The sequence below is a fragment of the Aspergillus ambiguus genome, assembly GCF_047715705.1.
Source record: "Aspergillus ambiguus strain CBS 117.58 unplaced genomic scaffold BDV59scaffold_12, whole genome shotgun sequence".
Classification (NCBI taxonomy): domain Eukaryota; kingdom Fungi; phylum Ascomycota; class Eurotiomycetes; order Eurotiales; family Aspergillaceae; genus Aspergillus; species Aspergillus ambiguus.
This window is the reverse complement of record NW_027395525.1, coordinates 304,747-323,286: the sequence shown is the minus strand read 5'-3', so window position 1 is coordinate 323,286 and position 18,540 is coordinate 304,747. Positions and strand designations below refer to the sequence as shown.

Here is an 18,540-nt window from a genome sequence, read left to right as displayed (position 1 = left end):
GCCGTTTCCGAACCAGCTTAGCAATCGTGCACTTCGCCAGAGTCAGGGAAACAAGACCAATGGCACAGTCTATGGCCACCCCACAGACAGTTACGCTGTTGCCCCTTATACGCGCGCATACACTTGGAAAGCCTAGACCGGAACCGCATTGTTGGATCCATGGATGCGAGAAAGAGATCGCATCTGGCTTAATTTTGAGGCTAATAGGTGTACGTTCTACTTTGTCGGTGCTCCTGCCAGTAAAGTGGATAGGATCAGACTCTACGAGAATGGTAACGTCCTAAGGAATGATCCCAAGGTCGATATCTAGAAGACGGCGAGGAGCCGCAGGAGGGAGATGTGTTCAATGCCGCAGATTTTCTCGAACATATCATCGAATCGATGCAGGAAGGATTGTGCAATATGCACGCCAACAGCGATTTACAAAGGATATAAGCTCCCTACTTGTCTTCCTGGTCCGTCTTTCCTGATGTTCGTCCGGGTGTCGCCCACAGGATTGACCTAGACGTATTCCCAGAGTAGCTCACGCTCCTAACCTAGGATGAAATCCTTAGCACGCTACGGATGTCTCCTATTGCCCATCTACCTGATGTAATCCAATTGAAAGTGGCAATCAACTCCATTCATGTACGCAGTAAAGATCAGCCTTCCAAACTGATAGACGCACCTCATCCAGACCTGAATATGCAATGATCTTCCCAGAACCCTCAAACCCACATTTAGGAAAGTAACCAGAAAGGAATGCAACGAAAGGAAATGGTAAGACGGTAGTATACATGGCCATCCAACCCATCGTCCCGTAAACGTTGTACAATTATCGCGCCCCGCGGAGAATCTCGTTGGCGTCCTCCGTCACGTCTATATTCCAGATGCCCAACGACTCGCCTCCCAGAAGTTTCTTGCCCGGCTTCGCTCGGGTGTTCACCATGGCTTTGCTGGACAGGGCCAGCGCCTCCACTAGCTCCCCCATACGCCGGGACAACACGAAGCTGCGGGTCAGATATTCGTTCTCGGCTACCTGTATCGCCATGTTCATGCACTGGACCAGGTGTTCACTGCTAAGCACGTGACCAGCGGAGTACAACGCGTTGTGATAGTCGAGGAACAACTCGGGGATATAGGTGTTCCGAATTTCCTCATGTTCCGCCTGCTCCGATTCTGTTTGTGTGTCAGCATCGGGAACTGATATCCAAATGGAGGTTTACCAGGTGTCGTATTCTTACCGTTGTCAGCCATGACGAGCCATTCGTCCAACACCGCATCAACGTGTATCGCAATCTCATCAAGCGTATCCTGTAGCTCGTTTCTCAGGTTCTTGATAGCACCCGAATCACGCCTGCGTTTATTTCTATAATCTTTCAGCATATATCCCTCCACGATCAGTAAACATTAGGAACTTACTTGTCTAGCATCTCAAAAGCTGCTGCGAACCTCTCCAGTGCATCGAACCCGAGAATCAGCTCTTCCAAATCACGCATGGTATGACACTGTTGGATCAAGATGTTTGTCTGGGTACTCGACGGGACACCATTCGACCGGCTCCGTCTGTGGCTACCCAATAGTCTTGACTTTGTTGGGCTGGATGGCTCAGGAGTGCCTGGTCCTCCGTCATCTGCCACGCCCGCAGGGAACTCTGTCAAATCAAATCCGAAAGATTCCACGGAGATGTCAGACAGCCTCATGCGCCGACTCAGCTCTCGGGCAGCAGCCAGTTTTCCTTTCGCTATAATGATGTTAGTAGGGAAACAAGCTCAGAAGAATAGGGACATACCATAGAACTTCCTGTATAGCAAAGCGCCTAGCTGGCAGATCCGACCCCACTGTCCATCAACGTACCGAAGCCATTCCAGGCTGCGGATGATTCTCTCGTCGGTAGCGGAGATATCTGTGCCAATGAAATCCTTCTTGACCGCAACCAACTCGCGATGGCCGTCTTTACGCTGCACCACCTTGGGGTACTGTTTGAGAGTGCGTGGGTGGTCCACGGCCGAAACACTTGCGCTGATCCACCGCCACTGGTCCTGCAGAACAGCCTCAATATCGATTCCATACTTGTCCATGAGCCGGACTTGCTGCTTCCGCTCCCGTGGGTCAACGATCTCGATCAACACCTGTCCCAACACAGAGTGGGCCATGTGCGTCGGGAGAAGCGATGCGTAAAGGGGAATGATATCGACGATACCGGCCTCCTCCAAATCAGAGATGTATCCGATAACATTTACAGAAGTGGTATCGAAGAATTTAGTATCCGAGCGGACAGAGCCAAGGGAACTGGTAATGATGTAGAGGTGAGTCGCGATCCTCAACGCATCACCATCCTCAGCAGCGATGAGAAGAGAATCATCAACGGCACCTGGAGGTAGATCTGGCACAAAGGTAGTGTGCTCCGCTTTGTTTGCCGCCGCCTGCGAGACGGCTCGCGCCAGCGAGTAGAAAAATGTATCATACGCTTTGCCGAGGATGGCGGCTTGAATCGTGCGGTACGGGTTGCGCGCCTCAACCCCAATCCGTTCGTTGCCTTTTGTATACAGGACGAACTTGTTGAAATCGGCATAACCGGCAGGTTCAGGCACAAAGGTAACCGGGGTTGTCGGGGAGTGGCTCAGTTTCCGTTGAAGTTGCTTGCAGAAGCCCTGGTAGCGAGAGAGTATCACACTATTGAAATAGACATAAAGGTAGTCGTCCCAGCTTTGACAGACTTTGAAAGCTGCCTCGGTTTCTCCGCAGAGCAAGCCATACACAGCCCGCTCGAAATCTTCCGTGTTCGGGTTCCGCGCAAGAGCAGAGCAGGCCGCCCGCCAGGTTTCTTGAGAACGCCAATTCATCATGCGTGTGGAGGAATCGTCTAGAGGCGTCCGCTCGCCACCGGAATCGGGATCAACGCTGGAGCCACACAAGCTGACGGCACGCCAGTTTTCCAGGCGCGCCTCCGACCATTCGCGGATCGTCGTCCAACTCTCTCCCTGCCGAAGCATCTTCCAGCAAGCCATCCATGTAGCACGCTCGTAGAACTGGTCTTGCTTCTGAAGTTTCTGTCTCTGACGGGTGACGGCATCCGGATCCAGTTGGGTGATTAACGGCTCGGATTTTTCCGAGGTCAGAAGCGAGGCAGTGATACTAGGGTCGTTGGACTCGAGCGGTTGAGGCCAAGCCCGCAGTCGCTTGTGTCCTTTGATCGTCTCCTTCGTATAGAGCCAGCCGTGAGTCCACAGGCCCTGGCCTCTTTCAGCTTGGGCTTCGAGCTCGGAAATGAACGAGTCGATATCTTGGGCTCCCGTCCTTGCGGTGCGTTCCAGCCATTTCATGGTGAGCATACACTCGAGAGCGTAGTGGTCAGCACTCAAGAAATGTTCCCAGACGTCCCGATCAGATGAGTAGCGGTGGAGCTTCTGGAAGGCGGTAGCTTGGGCCTGTTTGGCGCTCTCTCTGGTGGCAGGGTCGTTGATGCTGATGAGATTTTGAAGGAGCTGCCAGGTGTTTGCTTCCAACTGCAACCGCTGGATCTCCTCTTCAGTCTTGGAGTCGTGGGCAGCCGATCCGTTACTGAGACTGGCGTTCCAACCCATCTTGGCCCGTTTCAGCGTGTTCTGCTTGGAGATATCCCGAATGGCATCTTGCGCCAAGGTCTGGTAGCTCTTCACCAGGTGAAAGGCGGCTTGGTAGTTACCGAAATCATCGGAGCGATTGCCCTGTTGTTTGAACCGGTCGAGCTTCTCCGCAAATGCTTCGATCTGGCGGGTGACGCGGTCGGCGGTCCGACGCAGAGGATGCAAGGCTTGCTGTGCGCCGGCCGAGGTGAACAACTCCGGAGTATTTGTAACGTCCACGCCTTCTGGAGGGGAGCGGTGAGTCTGGCGACCAGGCTTGGGGCCGGAGGGAGAGGAAGGGAACGTACTGTAACCGTTTGGAGCGGCGGCGGACTTCAACGGCGACTCACTGCCATTCAGACCGTTCGGTTCCTCGACGGAACCATCCTCCGACTCTTCCACATCATCCTCTTCGACGTATTCGTCTTCCATGTCCTCGTCCCCGTCATCCTGGTCTTCCTCATCCTCGTCCATTTCTTCGTCGTCCATTGGCTCATCTTCATCGTCGTCATCGATCTCGATGACCTCCGGTTCATTGGCGGCTGGGTTCCGGGTTGACTGGGGAGAGGGAAACGACGTGGTTAGCATGCGGTGACGGAGCTCAGGGCAAAAACAAAGAAACAAAGCGAATACTCACGTTCAACGAGGTAAACCCGGTTGTCGCGCCGACCGAGCCGGCGGCTCGCGTTAGAGGCGCCATGAAACAGGCGGGAGGGGAGAGGGAGAGGAGGAGAAGTCGACGAAGGGAGGCAGTTGACTGTGGTGGACGAGGTCGGGTTGATTGTTCGGGGCGCAGAGTTAAGGCAGGAAGGAAAGTCGGATTGGGATTCTCCAGAGTAAATCAAATCAATCAGGCGTGTTTGGCCGCTAGTACCTGTTTGGGCCTAGTGCCGTCGGCCCGCCCACGCATTAAAAACCCTTCCGCATTTTTTTCTCCTCTCTTCTTCTTTTTTTCTTCCATCAAATGTCTATTAGGCAATCATTAGAGTCTCGGGACGAGCGTTTTCAATCTTCGTTCAGGTCAATCGGCCTCTCTGCGTGCTCAAGATTGTCTTAGAGCAATTCGGGCAGTTCTTACAACTAGTCGCGCTTTTTCGTCTCCATGGGAGCTTCGACTGCAAGGGAACTGTCACACCCCGATGACACTCCTCGGATTACAGGGATATCCTCTATGGTTTCGTAGTGTCTATGTACATGTGGATGAGCGTTTGGGTTACTTCGCTTGCGCCCGTTGCTTCATCTTCAGTCGGAGAAGATGAGCCTTCGGGCAGCTGACGGTCTTTGCGTCATCTCCACGCTCCTGGTAGAATGCATTGCAGCACTCGTAGAGGGCGTCGATCTGAGCCTGGCACTTGTCCTCCTGGTAAGAGTTCTTTGTCAGGCAAGCTGATGGTGAGTTAGCGGGGCGGGATCACTATGATGCCGTAGCGGATACCGGATACCGGATAATACCTTGGATAGCACACTGTTCGGTGGTCAGTCAACGGTGTCCCCAGGTTCGGATTGTAAGACTTACAGCTCGCGGGTGACACGGGGGATCATAAGCCAGATCCTCTTTCAGTCCTCCCTGGCTTCATTATCATCTGTTGGCGGGTTTGCAGGTCTGGGGTGCCTTACCATGACGCAATAGAAATGCACGCCAATTGCTGGATGTCGTCCAAGAAAATGATCATGAAAGGGAACAGAGGATGCGCGCACTGAACTGTGAATCAAGAGCACCCAATCGACAAACACCACAGTCGAATGGAGAGAGGTCTACCTCACTGACGGTCGATGGCGTTGCTGGACCTGCGCCGGCGAAACAGATTCTCCGCGGCTCTGCTGGTGGGGTTTGCCTTCCTCCCATCCAACTCTTCACTAGTAGTGTTGCTCGCTATCCATCACTCATATCCTCACTCCCTCGCCATTTCCTCCGCCTACCCTCCCCTGACTCTTCTCAGATCATCCTCGCGCATCCTCAGCATCTACATCGCTTCCAGTGTCACCGCCACGATCTCCAGTAGGTCCCCTCCTCCTCGATCTCCGCCCGCAACATGCGACAATCGTCATCAGGGAGAAACTGACCTCGCTCTCAGATCCAATCCTCCCACCTTCCATCGCATAAACCAACATCATGGCTGACGCCTCCGGTGCTGATTCCGCCCCTGCTCCCGTCGAGCACCTCAACATCAAAGTGACCGACAACAACAACGAAGTCTTCTTCAAGATCAAGCGGTCCACCCAGCTCAGCAAACTCATGAACGCCTTCTGCGAACGTCAAGGCAAACAGATGTCCACAGTACGCTTCCTGTTCGACGGAACTCGCGTCCGTCCGGAGGATACCCCCGATACTGTACGTTTTTCGTCTCCTCCCAACCTGCACTCTCACGCATGACGCTAACGTTCGTCCCAATCCAGCTCGATATGCAGGACGGAGACACGCTGGAGGTTCACCAGGAACAAATCGGCGGTGGCTGCCTCTGAGCTGGAACGTGCCACTGCCGATTTTTGCCTCCTTTTTTGTGCTTTCGATGTATTTGTGGCATTTAGGCGCCCGGTGTTGTGAGCGGACGCTCACGGTTTGGGTCTTCGTTTTGGAGGGGAATGTGGCGAGGACGGATGATGAACCTTTGAAAGAGAGAAAACGAGAGAGCCTGCCTTTTGTTATCTGAATTTACGACTAAACTTGTCTTTGGTTTCTTTTCTTTTTGTCCCCCGCAACATACCACTAGACAGGACTTGTTCCAATGGACTGATCAGTTTCATTCCCATTTTGTTGTCCATTATCCTTCCCACATTAGACTAGTTTACAGGACCACCATGTTCTGGACCATAACGTCTACATGCTCCCAATCTGCAATTTTGAACCGGCGTGCATCCAGCCGTGATTAAGAAAGAAAAGAAAAAGAAGAAAGGAACGAGAGCGTCGCTAGAACAAAGAATGAGACGGAGCGACGCAGCCATACACCAAAAAGAATCATATATATACAGGTGTATACCGCGAAGAAAGGACGCGAGGCCCAAAAATGAACGTCAAATGATGCAAGAAGACAGCTATCAAGACGACAGGCTCAGTCATTCCAGACAGCCGCCTTCGCCTGTTCCTCCGCCGCCGCCGCCTTGGCGGCCTCCTCGCGCTCCCGATTTCGTCGTTTGATCTCCTGCTCCTTGACGGCACGGTCGTAGGCCCGCTGCTCCTCCGTCCGCTTGGGGGCCCGCAGGCCCAACGCGCCGGCGATCATCCGCCCCGCGACAGCGGTCTGCTTCTCGGGTCTGCGGGCTGGGGTTGGGGTTGGGGACGGCGAATGCGAGGCCCGCGACGCCGCTGCCGACGTAGGACCGACGCTGGTGTAGGCCGGGGTGGCAGCGGCCCAAGGATGCGAGGTCTGTGGGGAGATCGGGGTGGGCGGCGGATCTAGGGGGCCTTCGGCGGTGACGGAGGGCGACAGAGCCATGTCGTTGTTGGACGGCGAGCCCAGCTCGTCGGACGAGGAGATATTGTCGGCCTCATCTTCCCAGGAGTCGGCCACGACGGGGGCTTTTTTCTTGGGAACGGGTCTCACGGTGGGACGGGGGATGTCCTTGATGGCGGCTTTGGTGCTGAGGGAGAGGTCGCTCAGGGAGGAGTGGAGGTCGGACGAGGTGGCTGCGGAGAGCGACATGGCGGGCGTTAGTGAGAGGGATAGGAAGAGGGAGAGACGAAGTAAAGAGGTATGGAGGGTGTGGGCAGTATAAGGGGAGGTATATAAACCCCGGGCACTACTACAGCGGGAGACACGGACTCTGGGATTCGGGACCAGACTTGCGAGTGGCCATGCCCGGAGAGGCGAGAGAAGGATAAGAGGATCAACAAGATCGGCTGCAGACAAGGAGATTGACGGAATCGACAGCCGTTCGAGAACCACGAGAGAGAGATATTAATAGTAGAGACGGAGAGGAAGTGGGAAAGGTCGAATAATGTATGGCGTCAGTCGTGGGGAGCGGAGCGGTGTCATTGGCTGCGGGTGACAAAGCAATTCACCGAATGATCGCCGATTTATTTCAGTACTGCAGGTAACAGACTGGAGACCTGTATCTCCGTGGAGATGGACGCAGTGTGCAGGAGAGGGAAGCTAAAGTCCTATTCATATCCTTCGCAATAACAATAACTCGTGAGACTTCTATATAACTCACGACCTATCCCATTGTCGAACTTGGATCACTACTTCCCCGCAGTGGGTCGATCAAAGTCTCCCAAGTCGTACAACAAGAGTACATGCCGTCACGATCTTGTGTCCTCCTACCTACCCAGGTATACAACTGTCATCGTCAGTTCCTCCCTCGGCAGAACCCCGAATGCTGCCTGAGGCCTCCTGGCACGTGTGACTCTTGCGTTCCGAGTGGGGACATCCAGGATGGTTCCGAGAAGGCCAATCATAGTGCTCAGTGATACCTCGGAAATTCTCGGTCAGCAGTCCGAGACCGGCGGCGGGGATCCGCTGTTCAGCTTTATATAGGCTATAAGCCCATGAGTCGCCTTCTGCGCGCACTCGACTCTCATATCTATTGACTCGGTCGTGCATCCGGCCATTGTCGACTGGGTAAACGTCGCCTGGCCTCTATAGAACACATCTTTGTTATCCCACATTGATAGGTCATGCTGCACAGGTCCTTCCTCCCCGCGCGGGTGCGGAGAATCACCCCGGGGCCAGCATTCAACCGTCTGGCCTGCTTTGCTACATCGTCACGGAGCTACAACTACGCCGACACTCTCCCCAATCTGAAGATCGGAGCCCACACCCGGGTGCTCTTCCAGGGGTTCACAGGTATGGCAGAAGATGCTACCTCAGACACAATATAAACTTACAACCGACCCTAGGTAGACAGGTACGGTGTACAATCGGCCCCGTGGTGACACGTTCTAACAAGCCCAGGCCACGGCCAACGTGAAGGAATCACTAGAATGGGGAACGAAAATCGTAGGAGGCGTCAAGCCCGGCGTCGAAGGTGAACACCTGGGACTTCCGGTATTCCCATCCGTGAAAGCCGTGCGTTTCTCCATCCACCTCAAAAACAACACACGTACTGATGACACGCAGGCGCAAGAAAAAGCCAAACCCGATGCATCTGCCATCTACGTACCGGGAAACCAGACCGCCAGGGCAATCGAGGAAGCCATTGAGGCCGAGATCCCTCTTGTCGTGGCGGTTGCCGAGCACGTCCCTATTCACGACCTCCTCCGGGTGAGAGGCATTGCCCGACTGTGGATATCCAAGCTAACCGGTCCCAGATCCACTCCATGCTCAAGACCCAGTCCAAGACGCGTCTCGTCGGGGCGAATTGTCCTGGGATCATCTCCGCCATTGGAAAGTGTCGCATTGGGTTCCAGCCGTTGCCCTGTTTTGCCCCCGGTAAGATAGGCATCGTTGCGAAATCTGGTACCCTTAGCTACGAGACCGTGGCGTCGACCACGCGGGCCGGGCTGGGCCAGAGTCTCTGCATCAGCATGGGCGGCGATGTCCTCGCGGGAACGAACTTCGTCGACGCGCTGCAGATCTTCGAGGAGGACCCGGATACGGAGGGCATGATCATTGTCGGGGAGATTGGTGGAACAGCCGAGATAGATGCGGCAGAGTGGATTCAGGATTACAACCGCAGGACTGCCAATCCCAAGTGCGTATTCACCCTGAAGCAACGAAGCCGGAAGACACTGACAAGGGTATAGGCCCATCATGGGTCTCGTCGGAGGCCTGTACGCTCCACCCGGGCGGATTATGGGTCACGCGGGAGCCTGGACGGCCGTGGGCGAGCCTGGCCCCGAGGCCAAATACCAGGCGCTCGAGCGTGCGGGTGTCGTTATGGTTAACCACCCAGAGAAATTCGGAGAGGGCATGAAGACGCTTCTGGCTGGTCGTGCTCGTGCCCCGGGAGCAGTGAGTCCCCCCAGCACGCGCAGTATGATGCATGGAGTTGATCAATCTGGTAGTCTATCAATTCCATGGGCCAGAAACGGGGAATGCATACGATGAGACGGGTAACGCTGGGCCGAGAAGGGATGTTCCCTCAACGCCAGACGCGCTCCCTCTTCATCAAACCCGCTCAAGCCCTGGATATGCTGAAGCAAAAGTCTGTCCCTGTCCGCGAGACTGCCGCGTCCGGGTCGGATATCTACCTCAACCTCACCGTGGACCGGACGGCCTTGTCGCCGTGTATCCTTGCTTCTACTAGCGCCGACTTTGCACCCTCCACGACGGGGCGCTTCCCGTTCCCTTATACGACTACGGAATTCACTGTTGGGCAGAACCCAGTAATTGAAGCAATCGCATCGCACCTCCAGCTTCCGACTGCCGCGACGGCGAATCTGGCCGATCTCGTCCAGGCGCTATGGGCGATCTTCAAAGAGAAAGAGGCCTATCTCCTGGAGGTTCGTGCAAACCCTTCCGTCGACGGCACATTAGCAGTAGGCGGTGCACGGTTTGGGTTCGATGATGCCGCCTTTCGCAGCTCTGGACGGCAGGAAGAAGTGCACCGTCTGAGAAACCCGGTAGAGGAAGTCCCGGAGGAGGTGGAAGCCGAAAAAGATGGAATCGTTTACGTGAAGTACGGTCTCTCCCTTCCAGGATCTCTTTCGATCACGGTTCTGACTACGTTACAGGCTTGACGGAGAGGGCAGCATTGGAACCCTAGGTAAGTCCCTGGCGAATCCGGACGAACGGAGTAATACTAAGACGAACAGTGAACGGGGCAGGTCTGGCGATGAACACGGTCGACGCCCTGACTATCCACGGCGGACGGTGTGCCAATTTCCTGGACACTGGAGGCAAGGCGACATCCGAGACGGTCAAGTCGTCGTTCCGCATCATCACATCAGACCCCCGGGTGAAGGCGATTTTTGTCAACATCTTCGGAGGCCTGACACGATGCGACATGATCGCCGAGGGGATCATCCTGGCCTTTCGGGATCTGAAGATGAACGTACCGGTGGTGGTGCGACTCCGGGGGACGAACGAAGAAGCGGGACAGAAGATGGTGAGTTGTTGAGACCGTCCTGGAAGTGATCTGGCCCCGTGCACTGACGATAGTAGATTGCGGAGAGCGGGCTACCTCTGCATGCGTTCGACGGGTTTGAAGAAGCGGCGCGGAAAGTGATCGAGCTTGGAGCATAGACAGGACCATCGTGGAACACCTACTGTATAGATAGAATGTACCTAGAGACGCCGGTGGCAATTACAGATTCTTACAGTAATACCAGAGATTAAGGGTTGACCGCAAAATTGCCAATCCCCGCGATCAGCGGCCCATCAGCCCCGCTATGCCGCCTTCCCCCTCTGACAGCCACGTACGTCTTTTTTTCTGCCCCTCGTCAACCCTCCTTTCCCCTTCTCTCCCCCATCTCCTCCTCCAGTACCTCCTCCCAGAGTCCTCAATTGCACACCATGGCCACGTAAGTACTTCCCTATACTGCTTACACCCTCGCGGATCCATTTATCTGACACACCCCCAGCAACATCACCTTCCATGCCTCTGCCCTTACCCGCAAGGAGCGCTGCGACCTGCGCAACCAGCGCGGTCTGACCATCTGGTTGACCGGTCTGTCGGCGTCGGGCAAGTCGACCATCGCCGTTGCGCTGGAGCACCAGCTGCTGCAGGAGCGCGGAGTGCACGCCTACCGTCTGGACGGCGACAACGTCCGCTTCGGTCTGAACAAGGACCTGGGCTTCAGCGAGAACGACCGCAACGAGAACATCCGCCGCATCTCCGAGGTCGCCAAGCTGTTCGCCGACAGCGCCTCCATCGCCATCACCTCGTTCATCTCCCCCTACAAGAAGGACCGTGACACCGCCCGCCAGCTCCACGAGGTGCCCACCCCCGGCGAGGAGACCGGTCTCCCCTTCGTCGAGGTCTTCGTCGATGTCCCCGTCGAGATCGCCGAGCAGCGTGACCCCAAGGGTCTGTACAAGAAGGCCCGCGAGGGTGTCATCAAGGAGTTCACTGGTATCTCCGCCCCCTACGAGGCCCCTGTCAACCCGGAGATCACCATCAAGAACGTCGACCTGCCCCTCCAGGACGCCGTGCAGCAGATCATCGACTACCTCGACTCCAAGGGTTACCTGCCCCCTAAGAAGGAGTAGATGGTGTCTTGTGGCTTGTTTTGTTCGCGGTTTTTTGATATATATCATGTGTGATGGATAGATTTACTCCTGTACAGAACGCTTAGAATATGATCTGTACATACCTACCTTACTTTCCGTATATACCTTGGTGGTCCGGTGTAAACATCTCAAAACTCAGTAATGCAACAGTATATGTACGCTACCCAAAAGGTATCAAACAGCAACCCACGGCTAATTGAACTCGAATTCATAATACACATACGCCGTGTACTCGCCTCCCTCGCCGCCGTGCATCTCACCCGGGTCGTCTCTCTTGACGCGACCCTTCTTGTCGCGACCAAAGGCATTCCCCGCCAGGTAGGAGTATTTCTCGTCGAGGTTTCGCTTCGCCTTGTCGGCGTGTTTCGTGGAGGGCGTCTGCAGATGTTAGCGCGTGAATTGGACAGGACACCCGCCACACATACCCGGATAATGGTGCAGACAAAGTCCAGCGGAAGACCGTACCGCAGCACAGTCTCGACAAACACCCGCAGCACAAGCACATGCATCCAGACCATGACGGCCTCGCTCCACGACGTGCGACCAAGCCGCAGCGTCTCGCCCCAGAGCTTGCGCTCGTCGCCGCCGACGCGCTCCACCTCCCGGCGTTCCTCCTCCTTCCCGCCCTCGACGTACTTGAACTCCCGCGGGATCCACTTGTGCTCGCGGGCCTTGTGGATGAACTCCAGGCTGTGCTTGCGGAAGGTGGTGACGGCGTAGAGGTTGAATTCATCGTCGGAGGCAACCAGGCTGGCCGACCGCGGCACCACCATCGGCGACACAGTCTCGTAGGCCTTCAGGAACTCCTTGATCTGCTGTGAGGGGACGGCCACGAGGTGCGTTTCGAGGTACTCGGAGTCTTGGACGAGGGAGCGCGGATCGACGACGGACGCCAGGGACTTGGTGGAGAGGTTTCCTCTGCGAGGTGCTTAGAGGGGGCGTGTGGAGGGGTGGGCAGGTGAGTGTACGTACGTCTGCTTCCGTTGGAGCGTCATCAGTGTGTTCTTGACCTGGTTGTATTGGGAGTATTTCGACCGGATATCGTTGTCGATGCTGGCGGCCTCCTATTCCGCGACACCGTTAGTACCTGAGCATGTCCTCCCTCGGCGGGGCAACCCCCGATAGACGTACCTTCTGGAGGAGATCGATCAGCTCGCTGAGTGGCTTATCGGCTCGGTACTTGACCTTGTTCCACGAGAATGTCCGCAGGTACTGGTCCACGGGTTCTATAGGCAGGTTAACGGTTGCGACCGGGTTCGTCATTGATCGGAGACAACCATACTGTCGTTCACGGTCTTCATCTTCTCGATCTGTGTCTCGTCGCCGTCCAGGATGTTCTTCAGCGCATCGCCGACCTTGGCCACGACACCCTGGCAGCCGGCCTCGAGCTTAGCCAGCTCGTCGGCCTGCTGCACGAGGGCATCGAGGGTGCCGATCTTGAATTCCGGGATTGGGAATGGAGCTACAGAGCCATTATCTGCGGAGACGGTGGCGGAAACGGCGTCGAGGGCGTCGTCACGGTGATGGGAGGGGGTGATGGAGGTGGGGAGGGAGACGAGGAGGTACTTTGTCGTTCTGGACATGGCGGTTGTCGGTGGAGGGACGTTGTATTCCGAAGAGGATGAGGAAGAATCGAATGCCACGCCTGGGAAAGCGGGCCTGTGGGAGTTTGGGAGATTTTGGGAGTTTGTCGGGGTATATTCCAGTTGTATCTCGATCTGGCGTGAGCTGCAGCTTGTAGTGCCGCGGTCAGGTGACTTCCCGGTAGACCTATGGATCTACATGGTCTCCCCATAATTAGGTAGTTAGGACTTGGTTATTCTATGCTTCTGCCTTGTATGTAAATCATGGTCTATTCAATCCATGCCTCGTAAGGATGACGACTATACAGTCTATTATGTACATATGCAGGAATCAGAAATCAGTCCACCATGCGCCCAACCACCACAGTGCTTGTAACACACCCCGTCTAGTTAGTAATCTTGTACAAACTCGACATTGCCTGGGAAAAAGGTCAGCATCAGTCTGTCCAACACCGCGAATTCGAACATACCGCAGCCTGTTTCGGCTCCACGAAGAGGGACTTCGCCTCGACGAGAACCTGCGGCTCCTTACCCTCCTCGGGGAGCGTCTCAATGCGGGCTTCCACCCAGGCCTTCCGACCCTCGACCTTGACGGTCTCCGCGCGCAACACCACATAGTTCTCGGCAATGGCGGGACGACGGTAATCGATGTTCAGATTGGCCGTGACGCCGACCTTGTTCGGCAGCGCAGGGAAACAGCAGCGGCCCATGGCCTCGTCCAGCAAGGTGGCCAACAGACCGCCGTGGACGATGCCTGGGTGGCCGCACACGCTAGGACCCAGGTAGAAGATGGAGACGAGGCTCTTCCCGCCCTCCTCGGCGAAGATGTAGGGCGGCACGACGATCTTCTCCGGGCCCGCAAGAGTGCCGGCGGTGAGGTTGCGCGCGCGCAGGGCCTCAGGAATCTTCAGGTGCGGGCGAGACTCGGTGAAGGCTGGGTTTTCACGCAGCGACACGGCGAGCGGGTGCGTGCGGATATACTCGTCGACGGTCTGGGAGAACTCATCCGAGGGCACAAAGGAGGTCAGCGTCTCCTCGTCGGTCGGTAGGGTGCCGGTCATCATGCGCGAAACGGTTTTGGAGGTCTGGTAAACGAGGCCGGCGGTGAATGCGAGGACGGCGATGGAGGTGAATCCGACGAAGCGGCGGAGGCGAGACGGGGGTTTGGGGATGTGGGAGGGGATGGACGCGTCTGGGAGAGGTTAGCGACTGTTGATATCCCAGGAGAAGACGACTGGAAGGTGAACTGGGCACTCACCGGTGGTATAGCGCTTGGAGGAGAGGTTGAGAGAACGAGTGACTCTGGCGAACGGCGGGTTTATAGGTCTTACTGGCCCGAGAAAAAGCGTGGATGCAGTGGAGACGGACCGAAGGAAGGGGGAAGATCGCATTGTGGCGAAGAAAGGAGAGTCTGTGGCCACCCAGGCTAAAGAGTAGTTTCAAAGATGGAGCCCAAGAGAAAGAAAGAGGGTATTTGATGGGGCTCGTTTGCCTGGAAGATCCATAGGGGAGGCTCAACGGTGATCGGGAGAGTCACTCGAGGAGGACTGTGGTTGGTCGCCGAGAAGAACCTCGGCTGATCGGGATTAGTAAGGGCGCGTTATGGAGGAGATCCATGGATACGAGGAAGATTATGCGGATATAATTCTGTAGACCTATTTTCTACCTCGGCATAGTGCAACTTGATCAATATGCACAGTATTCATGGATTCTTGCAATGATGTTTGTATAGAGTATTTTGCTTATACCTAGTGCTTAGTTCCTACGTAGGTATCAATGGAGACATCCCAAAAAGGAAAGATATCAACAACCACCAGAGTATCTGTATATCCAAGCTCACCCAGCTCTTGTTCCATCATACTTCCAGGCACATCTTCAAGTTACACCATACGCCATGCATCCAGGCAGACCTTATTCATCGACGATCTCTCGTCCAGTGAGCAGCTGCACTATCAACCACTAGCGTGGTCAAGCTGCAGGTTCCCCGTCCGATCACACATCCCACATCAAACATGCACTGATCCTCAGGGGCAGACGACTCCGGCTGAGTTTAAAACCAATGGTTCATTAGAGGAGCACGACGGATGGATCTGGTCAAGGACGGTCTCGTCTTTCATCGCGTGCTCCCTTGACGATGCCTCCGGCACTAGCATGCCAGGGGGAAGAAGCCCTTGACAAACAATACCACATTCCTTCACAACTTCCTTTCTTCACACCACCTCCAGTCCTCTCCTTCGGTTTCACATATGGTCGCTCGTTATTATGTCTCGTCCCTCGTTTGTGGTGCTTTTCGCCATTCGCCTGGCCCAGGCGTTGACCCACGACTCCCTCCCCTCTCTGCCGGATGACTACGATGTAATGCAATATGTTGATCCGTTGATCGGAAGTTCCAACGGAGGCAAGAAAAACCAGACCAGGATACTCTGACGGTAGCAATTCTGATTGTTCTCATCAATAGGCAACGTCTTCGCAGGCGCGTCCCTTCCCTATGGCATGGCAAAAGCCGTCGCCGACACCGATTCCGAGAGCAACCAGGGAGGCTTCGCTTTCGATGGCAGCAACATCACCGGATTTTCCAGTCTTCATGATTCCGGCACAGGCGGCCAGCCATCCCTGGGCAATTTCCCACTCTTCCCCTATGTCTCGTGCCGCGACGACGATGTCAATGGCTGCGCATATCCGAAGAAGACGAGGAAGACCACTTACCACAAAGATTCCGTCACTGCCACTCCGGGCCGCTTTGCATTGACCATGGCTTCCGGTATCAGGGTGGATATGACCGTCTCTCATCACACGTCACTCTTTCAGTTCCAATTTCCGCCTGGCAGCGAAACCAAGCCCCTGATCCTTCTGGACCTTACCGACCTGTCCGACACGCGACAGGACAATGGTACAATCTCCGTGGACCCGGAGTCTGGTCGGATGACCGGTCATGCAACATTCCTGCCCAGCTTTGGCAGCGGTTCTTACACTCCTTACTTCTGTGCTGACTTCCATACGTCTGGGTCCATCCGTGACAGCGGTATCTTTGTCAACTCGCGGGCAAGTACAACTGTCCAGGACCTCAACATCTCTCGTGGCATCAATGGTTATCCTCTTCCTGTTAGTCTCACAGTATACTTGCAGGATCGTCTACTGACAGATCCCAGGGCGGTGCTTTCATCCGGTTCAACTCTTCTCAGGATAACATCGTTCAAGCGCGCATGGGTTTGAGCTTCATTAGTAGCGAACAAGCGTGCAGCAATGCAGAGGCTGAAATTCCCAATTTTGATTTCAACGCCACGGAGGCCACTGCCATGGATCTGTGGAGGAAGAAGTTTGCTCCCATTCGGGTGTCGAGACAGGGGGTCGACAGATCTTTCCTGGTCAACTTCTACAGTGGCATTTACAGAACCATGATCAACCCACAAGATTACACAGGAGAGAACCCACTGTGGAGGAGCACAGAGCCATATTTTGATTCCTTCTACTGGTATGCATCCCTCTATGTTAACGAGTAATTATCTGACCGCACAGTCTCTGGGACTCTTTCCGGTCCCAACTACCATTCCTTACCATCTTTGACCCGGATTCCCTGACCCGGATGATCCGCTCGTTGATTGACACCCAACGACACCTGGGCTGGCTCCCAGATTGTCGCATGTCTCTCTGTAAAGGTAGGCTGCCAGACTCATCTGGCCTATGCGGTAATCCCACTAACGTAGCCCAGGATACACACAGGATGGTTCCAACGCGGATGTGGTGTTAGCCGATGCATTCGTCAAGGGCATTTCGGAACAGATTGACTGGGATGCCGGCTATCTCGCAGTGAAAAAGGACGCGGAGGAGGAACCATTCGACTGGTCGAATGAGGGCCGCGGTGGCCTAATGAGCTGGAAATCCTTGCATTATATTCCCGTCGAAGACTTCGACTATCTGGGCTACGGACCTATGACACGCAGCGTCTCGCGCACCCTCGAATACTCGTACAATGATTACACTATCGCTCAGATGGCACGTGGCATGAACAACACCGCTGACGCGGAAAAGTACGAGGCCACCTCACGCTACTGGGAGAATCTTTTCCGCGAGGACCAGGGCTCGATCGTCAATGGCACAGACACCGGGTTCAAGGGCTTCGTCCAGCCGAAGTACCTAAATGGGACATGGGGGTACCAGGTTCGTTCACAACATGCCCGATATATGTGCTCATCCATTCTAATGCTCCATAGGATCCCATGACCTGCTCCAATATTGACACCAGCGGCCGCGCCTGCTCGCTGCAGAACAATGCGGCCGAGACCTTTGAATCCAGCATATGGGAATACCAATTGTAATTATCCCTTCACACTCGTAAACCTGTATAGCATTCAGCTAATGAGCGCAGTTTCGTTCCTCACGACATGGCCCGCCTCATCACCCTCCTAGGTGGCCCATCCCAATTTGTCCGTCGACTGGACTACCTCCACGAAAGCGGACTGACGTACATCGGCAACGAGCCGGCCTTCCTCACCGTCTTCCAGTACCACTACGCCGGCCGGCCCGGCAAATCCACTGCCCGTGCGCACTATTACATCCCGAAGTACTTCAACACGGCACCTGCTGGATTACCAGGCAACGACGATTCGGGTGCAATGGGTTCATTCATTGCAATGACCATGATGGGGCTGTTTCCTAACCCGGGGCAGAACGTGTATCTCATTCTGGCGCCGTTCTTCGAGTCCGTGCGCATCACCTCGCCGCTCACGGGAAAGACGGCTACAGTCCGCGCGGTCAACTTCGATCCCACGTATCGCAATATGTATATCCAATCTGCGACGCTGGATGGGAAACCCTACACGAAGAACTGGGTCCAGCATGATTTCTTCACAGAGGGCAGGGAACTGGTTGTTGTGCTGGGGCGGAATGAAAGTAGTTGGGGAACCGCACCAGGCGATGTGCCGCCTTCTTTATCGCGCACTGGGATTGTGATTTAGAGGGTAGACCAAAAGACTTCTCTTACGGTGACAGGATCATGTCCAGACTGTCTTACTGATCCGAAGCAACGATCCATATCCACCAACATATAGTTTTAACATGGGGCCTTGCCTCACTACTTTATCAACATTGATAATAGAGGAGCAGCCAGTGACTTCAACTTTTTGAAATTATTCCGACAGGTATAGACGGAGTAAACTCGATGCTATTAGTCTTGTTCGACTTTATCCACATCCAGGAAAGCTGAACTGCATTAGCGTAAGGTCAGGATTGGCTCGAAGCGCCCTGTGGCGGTGTAGATGA

General features: G+C 55.0%; 9 protein-coding genes across 9 annotated transcripts; 4 read left to right on the top strand and 5 right to left on the bottom strand.

Moving 5' to 3' along the window:
- Positions 1-574: 574 nt before the first annotated feature.
- BDV59DRAFT_19931 (nucleoporin Nup84/Nup107 family protein) lies at positions 575-4,383 on the bottom strand. Its single transcript, XM_073693334.1, has 6 exons — positions 4,225-4,383; positions 3,896-4,145; positions 1,772-3,832; positions 1,402-1,723; positions 1,224-1,348; positions 575-1,158 (listed from the first exon to the last, which is right to left on the bottom strand). The coding sequence occupies exons 1-6, from the start codon at positions 4,285-4,287 to the stop codon at positions 815-817; spliced, it is 3,165 nt and encodes a 1,054-aa protein (XP_073548767.1). The 5' UTR covers positions 4,288-4,383; the 3' UTR covers positions 575-814.
- Positions 4,384-4,557: 174 nt separating this feature from the next.
- On the bottom strand, positions 4,558-5,404 carry BDV59DRAFT_176629 (uncharacterized protein). The gene is made up of 4 exons (XM_073689475.1): positions 5,205-5,404; positions 5,104-5,154; positions 5,040-5,052; positions 4,558-4,973 (listed from the first exon to the last, which is right to left on the bottom strand). The coding sequence occupies exons 1-4, from the start codon at positions 5,205-5,207 to the stop codon at positions 4,801-4,803; spliced, it is 240 nt and encodes a 79-aa protein (XP_073548766.1). The 5' UTR covers positions 5,208-5,404; the 3' UTR covers positions 4,558-4,800.
- Positions 5,405-5,700: 296 nt separating this feature from the next.
- On the top strand, positions 5,701-6,050 carry BDV59DRAFT_201316 (SUMO family protein SMT3; the record flags this gene model as incomplete). Its single annotated transcript, XM_073693772.1, has 2 exons — positions 5,701-5,919; positions 5,985-6,050. 2 exons carry the CDS (start codon positions 5,701-5,703, stop codon positions 6,048-6,050), a joined length of 285 nt encoding a protein of 94 aa, XP_073548765.1.
- A 587-nt stretch (positions 6,051-6,637) lies between these two features.
- BDV59DRAFT_201315 (uncharacterized protein) lies at positions 6,638-7,228 on the bottom strand (the record flags this gene model as incomplete). The annotated part of the gene is made up of 1 exon (XM_073693771.1): positions 6,638-7,228. The coding sequence occupies one exon, from the start codon at positions 7,226-7,228 to the stop codon at positions 6,638-6,640; it is 591 nt and encodes a 196-aa protein (XP_073548764.1).
- A 506-nt stretch (positions 7,229-7,734) lies between these two features.
- Positions 7,735-10,827, top strand: BDV59DRAFT_176621 (putative succinyl-CoA synthetase subunit alpha). The gene is made up of 9 exons (XM_073689474.1): positions 7,735-8,371; positions 8,475-8,593; positions 8,645-8,788; positions 8,836-9,218; positions 9,271-9,478; positions 9,532-10,145; positions 10,201-10,232; positions 10,282-10,574; positions 10,631-10,827. The coding sequence occupies exons 1-9, from the start codon at positions 8,203-8,205 to the stop codon at positions 10,709-10,711; spliced, it is 2,043 nt and encodes a 680-aa protein (XP_073548763.1). The 5' UTR covers positions 7,735-8,202; the 3' UTR covers positions 10,712-10,827.
- An 82-nt stretch (positions 10,828-10,909) lies between these two features.
- On the top strand, positions 10,910-11,818 carry BDV59DRAFT_19830 (adenylyl-sulfate kinase). The gene is made up of 2 exons (XM_073693133.1): positions 10,910-10,989; positions 11,050-11,818. The coding sequence occupies exons 1-2, from the start codon at positions 10,982-10,984 to the stop codon at positions 11,675-11,677; spliced, it is 636 nt and encodes a 211-aa protein (XP_073548762.1). The 5' UTR covers positions 10,910-10,981; the 3' UTR covers positions 11,678-11,818.
- Position 11,819: 1 nt separating this feature from the next.
- Positions 11,820-13,394, bottom strand: BDV59DRAFT_19823 (H(+)-transporting V1 sector ATPase subunit C). The gene is made up of 5 exons (XM_073693116.1): positions 12,981-13,394; positions 12,830-12,924; positions 12,671-12,762; positions 12,124-12,616; positions 11,820-12,076 (listed from the first exon to the last, which is right to left on the bottom strand). The coding sequence occupies exons 1-5, from the start codon at positions 13,279-13,281 to the stop codon at positions 11,891-11,893; spliced, it is 1,167 nt and encodes a 388-aa protein (XP_073548761.1). The 5' UTR covers positions 13,282-13,394; the 3' UTR covers positions 11,820-11,890.
- Positions 13,395-13,445: 51 nt separating this feature from the next.
- BDV59DRAFT_176616 (PaaI family thioesterase) lies at positions 13,446-14,808 on the bottom strand. Its single transcript, XM_073689473.1, has 3 exons — positions 14,540-14,808; positions 13,752-14,473; positions 13,446-13,700 (listed from the first exon to the last, which is right to left on the bottom strand). Exons 1-3 carry the CDS (start codon positions 14,670-14,672, stop codon positions 13,668-13,670), a joined length of 888 nt encoding a protein of 295 aa, XP_073548760.1. The 5' UTR covers positions 14,673-14,808; the 3' UTR covers positions 13,446-13,667.
- A 329-nt stretch (positions 14,809-15,137) lies between these two features.
- On the top strand, positions 15,138-18,395 carry BDV59DRAFT_19808 (glycoside hydrolase family 92 protein). The gene is made up of 7 exons (XM_073693079.1): positions 15,138-15,679; positions 15,740-16,383; positions 16,431-16,753; positions 16,798-16,937; positions 16,991-17,439; positions 17,493-17,593; positions 17,648-18,395. Exons 1-7 carry the CDS (start codon positions 15,544-15,546, stop codon positions 18,234-18,236), a joined length of 2,382 nt encoding a protein of 793 aa, XP_073548759.1. The 5' UTR covers positions 15,138-15,543; the 3' UTR covers positions 18,237-18,395.
- Positions 18,396-18,540: the final 145 nt, after the last annotated feature.

Bases quoted from the DNA above. Each gene is read 5' to 3' on its own strand.
- BDV59DRAFT_176616 (XM_073689473.1), bottom strand. From the start codon at position 14,672: ATGCGATCTTCCCCCTTCCTTCGGTCCGTCTCCACTGCATCCACGCTT. The intron at 14,474-14,539 runs GTGAGTGCCCAG...AACCTCTCCCAG, and splicing joins CTCCAAGCGCTATACCACCG to ACGCGTCCATCCCCTCCCAC. The intron at 13,701-13,751 runs GTATGTTCGAAT...CCTTTTTCCCAG, and splicing joins TGGAGCCGAAACAGGCTGCG to GCAATGTCGAGTTTGTACAA.
- BDV59DRAFT_176621 (XM_073689474.1), top strand. From the start codon at position 8,203: ATGCTGCACAGGTCCTTCCTCCCCGCGCGGGTGCGGAGAATCACCCCG. The intron at 8,372-8,474 runs GTATGGCAGAAG...CGTTCTAACAAG, and splicing joins GCTCTTCCAGGGGTTCACAG to CCCAGGCCACGGCCAACGTG. The intron at 9,219-9,270 runs GTGCGTATTCAC...ACAAGGGTATAG, and splicing joins CGCAGGACTGCCAATCCCAA to GCCCATCATGGGTCTCGTCG.
- BDV59DRAFT_19931 (XM_073693334.1), bottom strand. From the start codon at position 4,287: ATGGCGCCTCTAACGCGAGCCGCCGGCTCGGTCGGCGCGACAACCGGG. The intron at 3,833-3,895 runs GTACGTTCCCTT...GCTCCCCTCCAG, and splicing joins CGCCGCTCCAAACGGTTACA to AAGGCGTGGACGTTACAAAT. The intron at 1,349-1,401 runs GTAAGTTCCTAA...GAAAGATTATAG, and splicing joins GCTTTTGAGATGCTAGACAA to AAATAAACGCAGGCGTGATT.
- BDV59DRAFT_19808 (XM_073693079.1), top strand. From the start codon at position 15,544: ATGTCTCGTCCCTCGTTTGTGGTGCTTTTCGCCATTCGCCTGGCCCAG. The intron at 15,680-15,739 runs GCAAGAAAAACC...TCTCATCAATAG, and splicing joins GATCGGAAGTTCCAACGGAG to GCAACGTCTTCGCAGGCGCG. The intron at 16,938-16,990 runs GTAGGCTGCCAG...AACGTAGCCCAG, and splicing joins TCGCATGTCTCTCTGTAAAG to GATACACACAGGATGGTTCC.
- BDV59DRAFT_19823 (XM_073693116.1), bottom strand. From the start codon at position 13,281: ATGTCCAGAACGACAAAGTACCTCCTCGTCTCCCTCCCCACCTCCATC. The intron at 12,925-12,980 runs GTATGGTTGTCT...ACCTGCCTATAG, and splicing joins GATGAAGACCGTGAACGACA to AACCCGTGGACCAGTACCTG. The intron at 12,617-12,670 runs GTACGTACACTC...AGCACCTCGCAG, and splicing joins ACGCTCCAACGGAAGCAGAC to AGGAAACCTCTCCACCAAGT.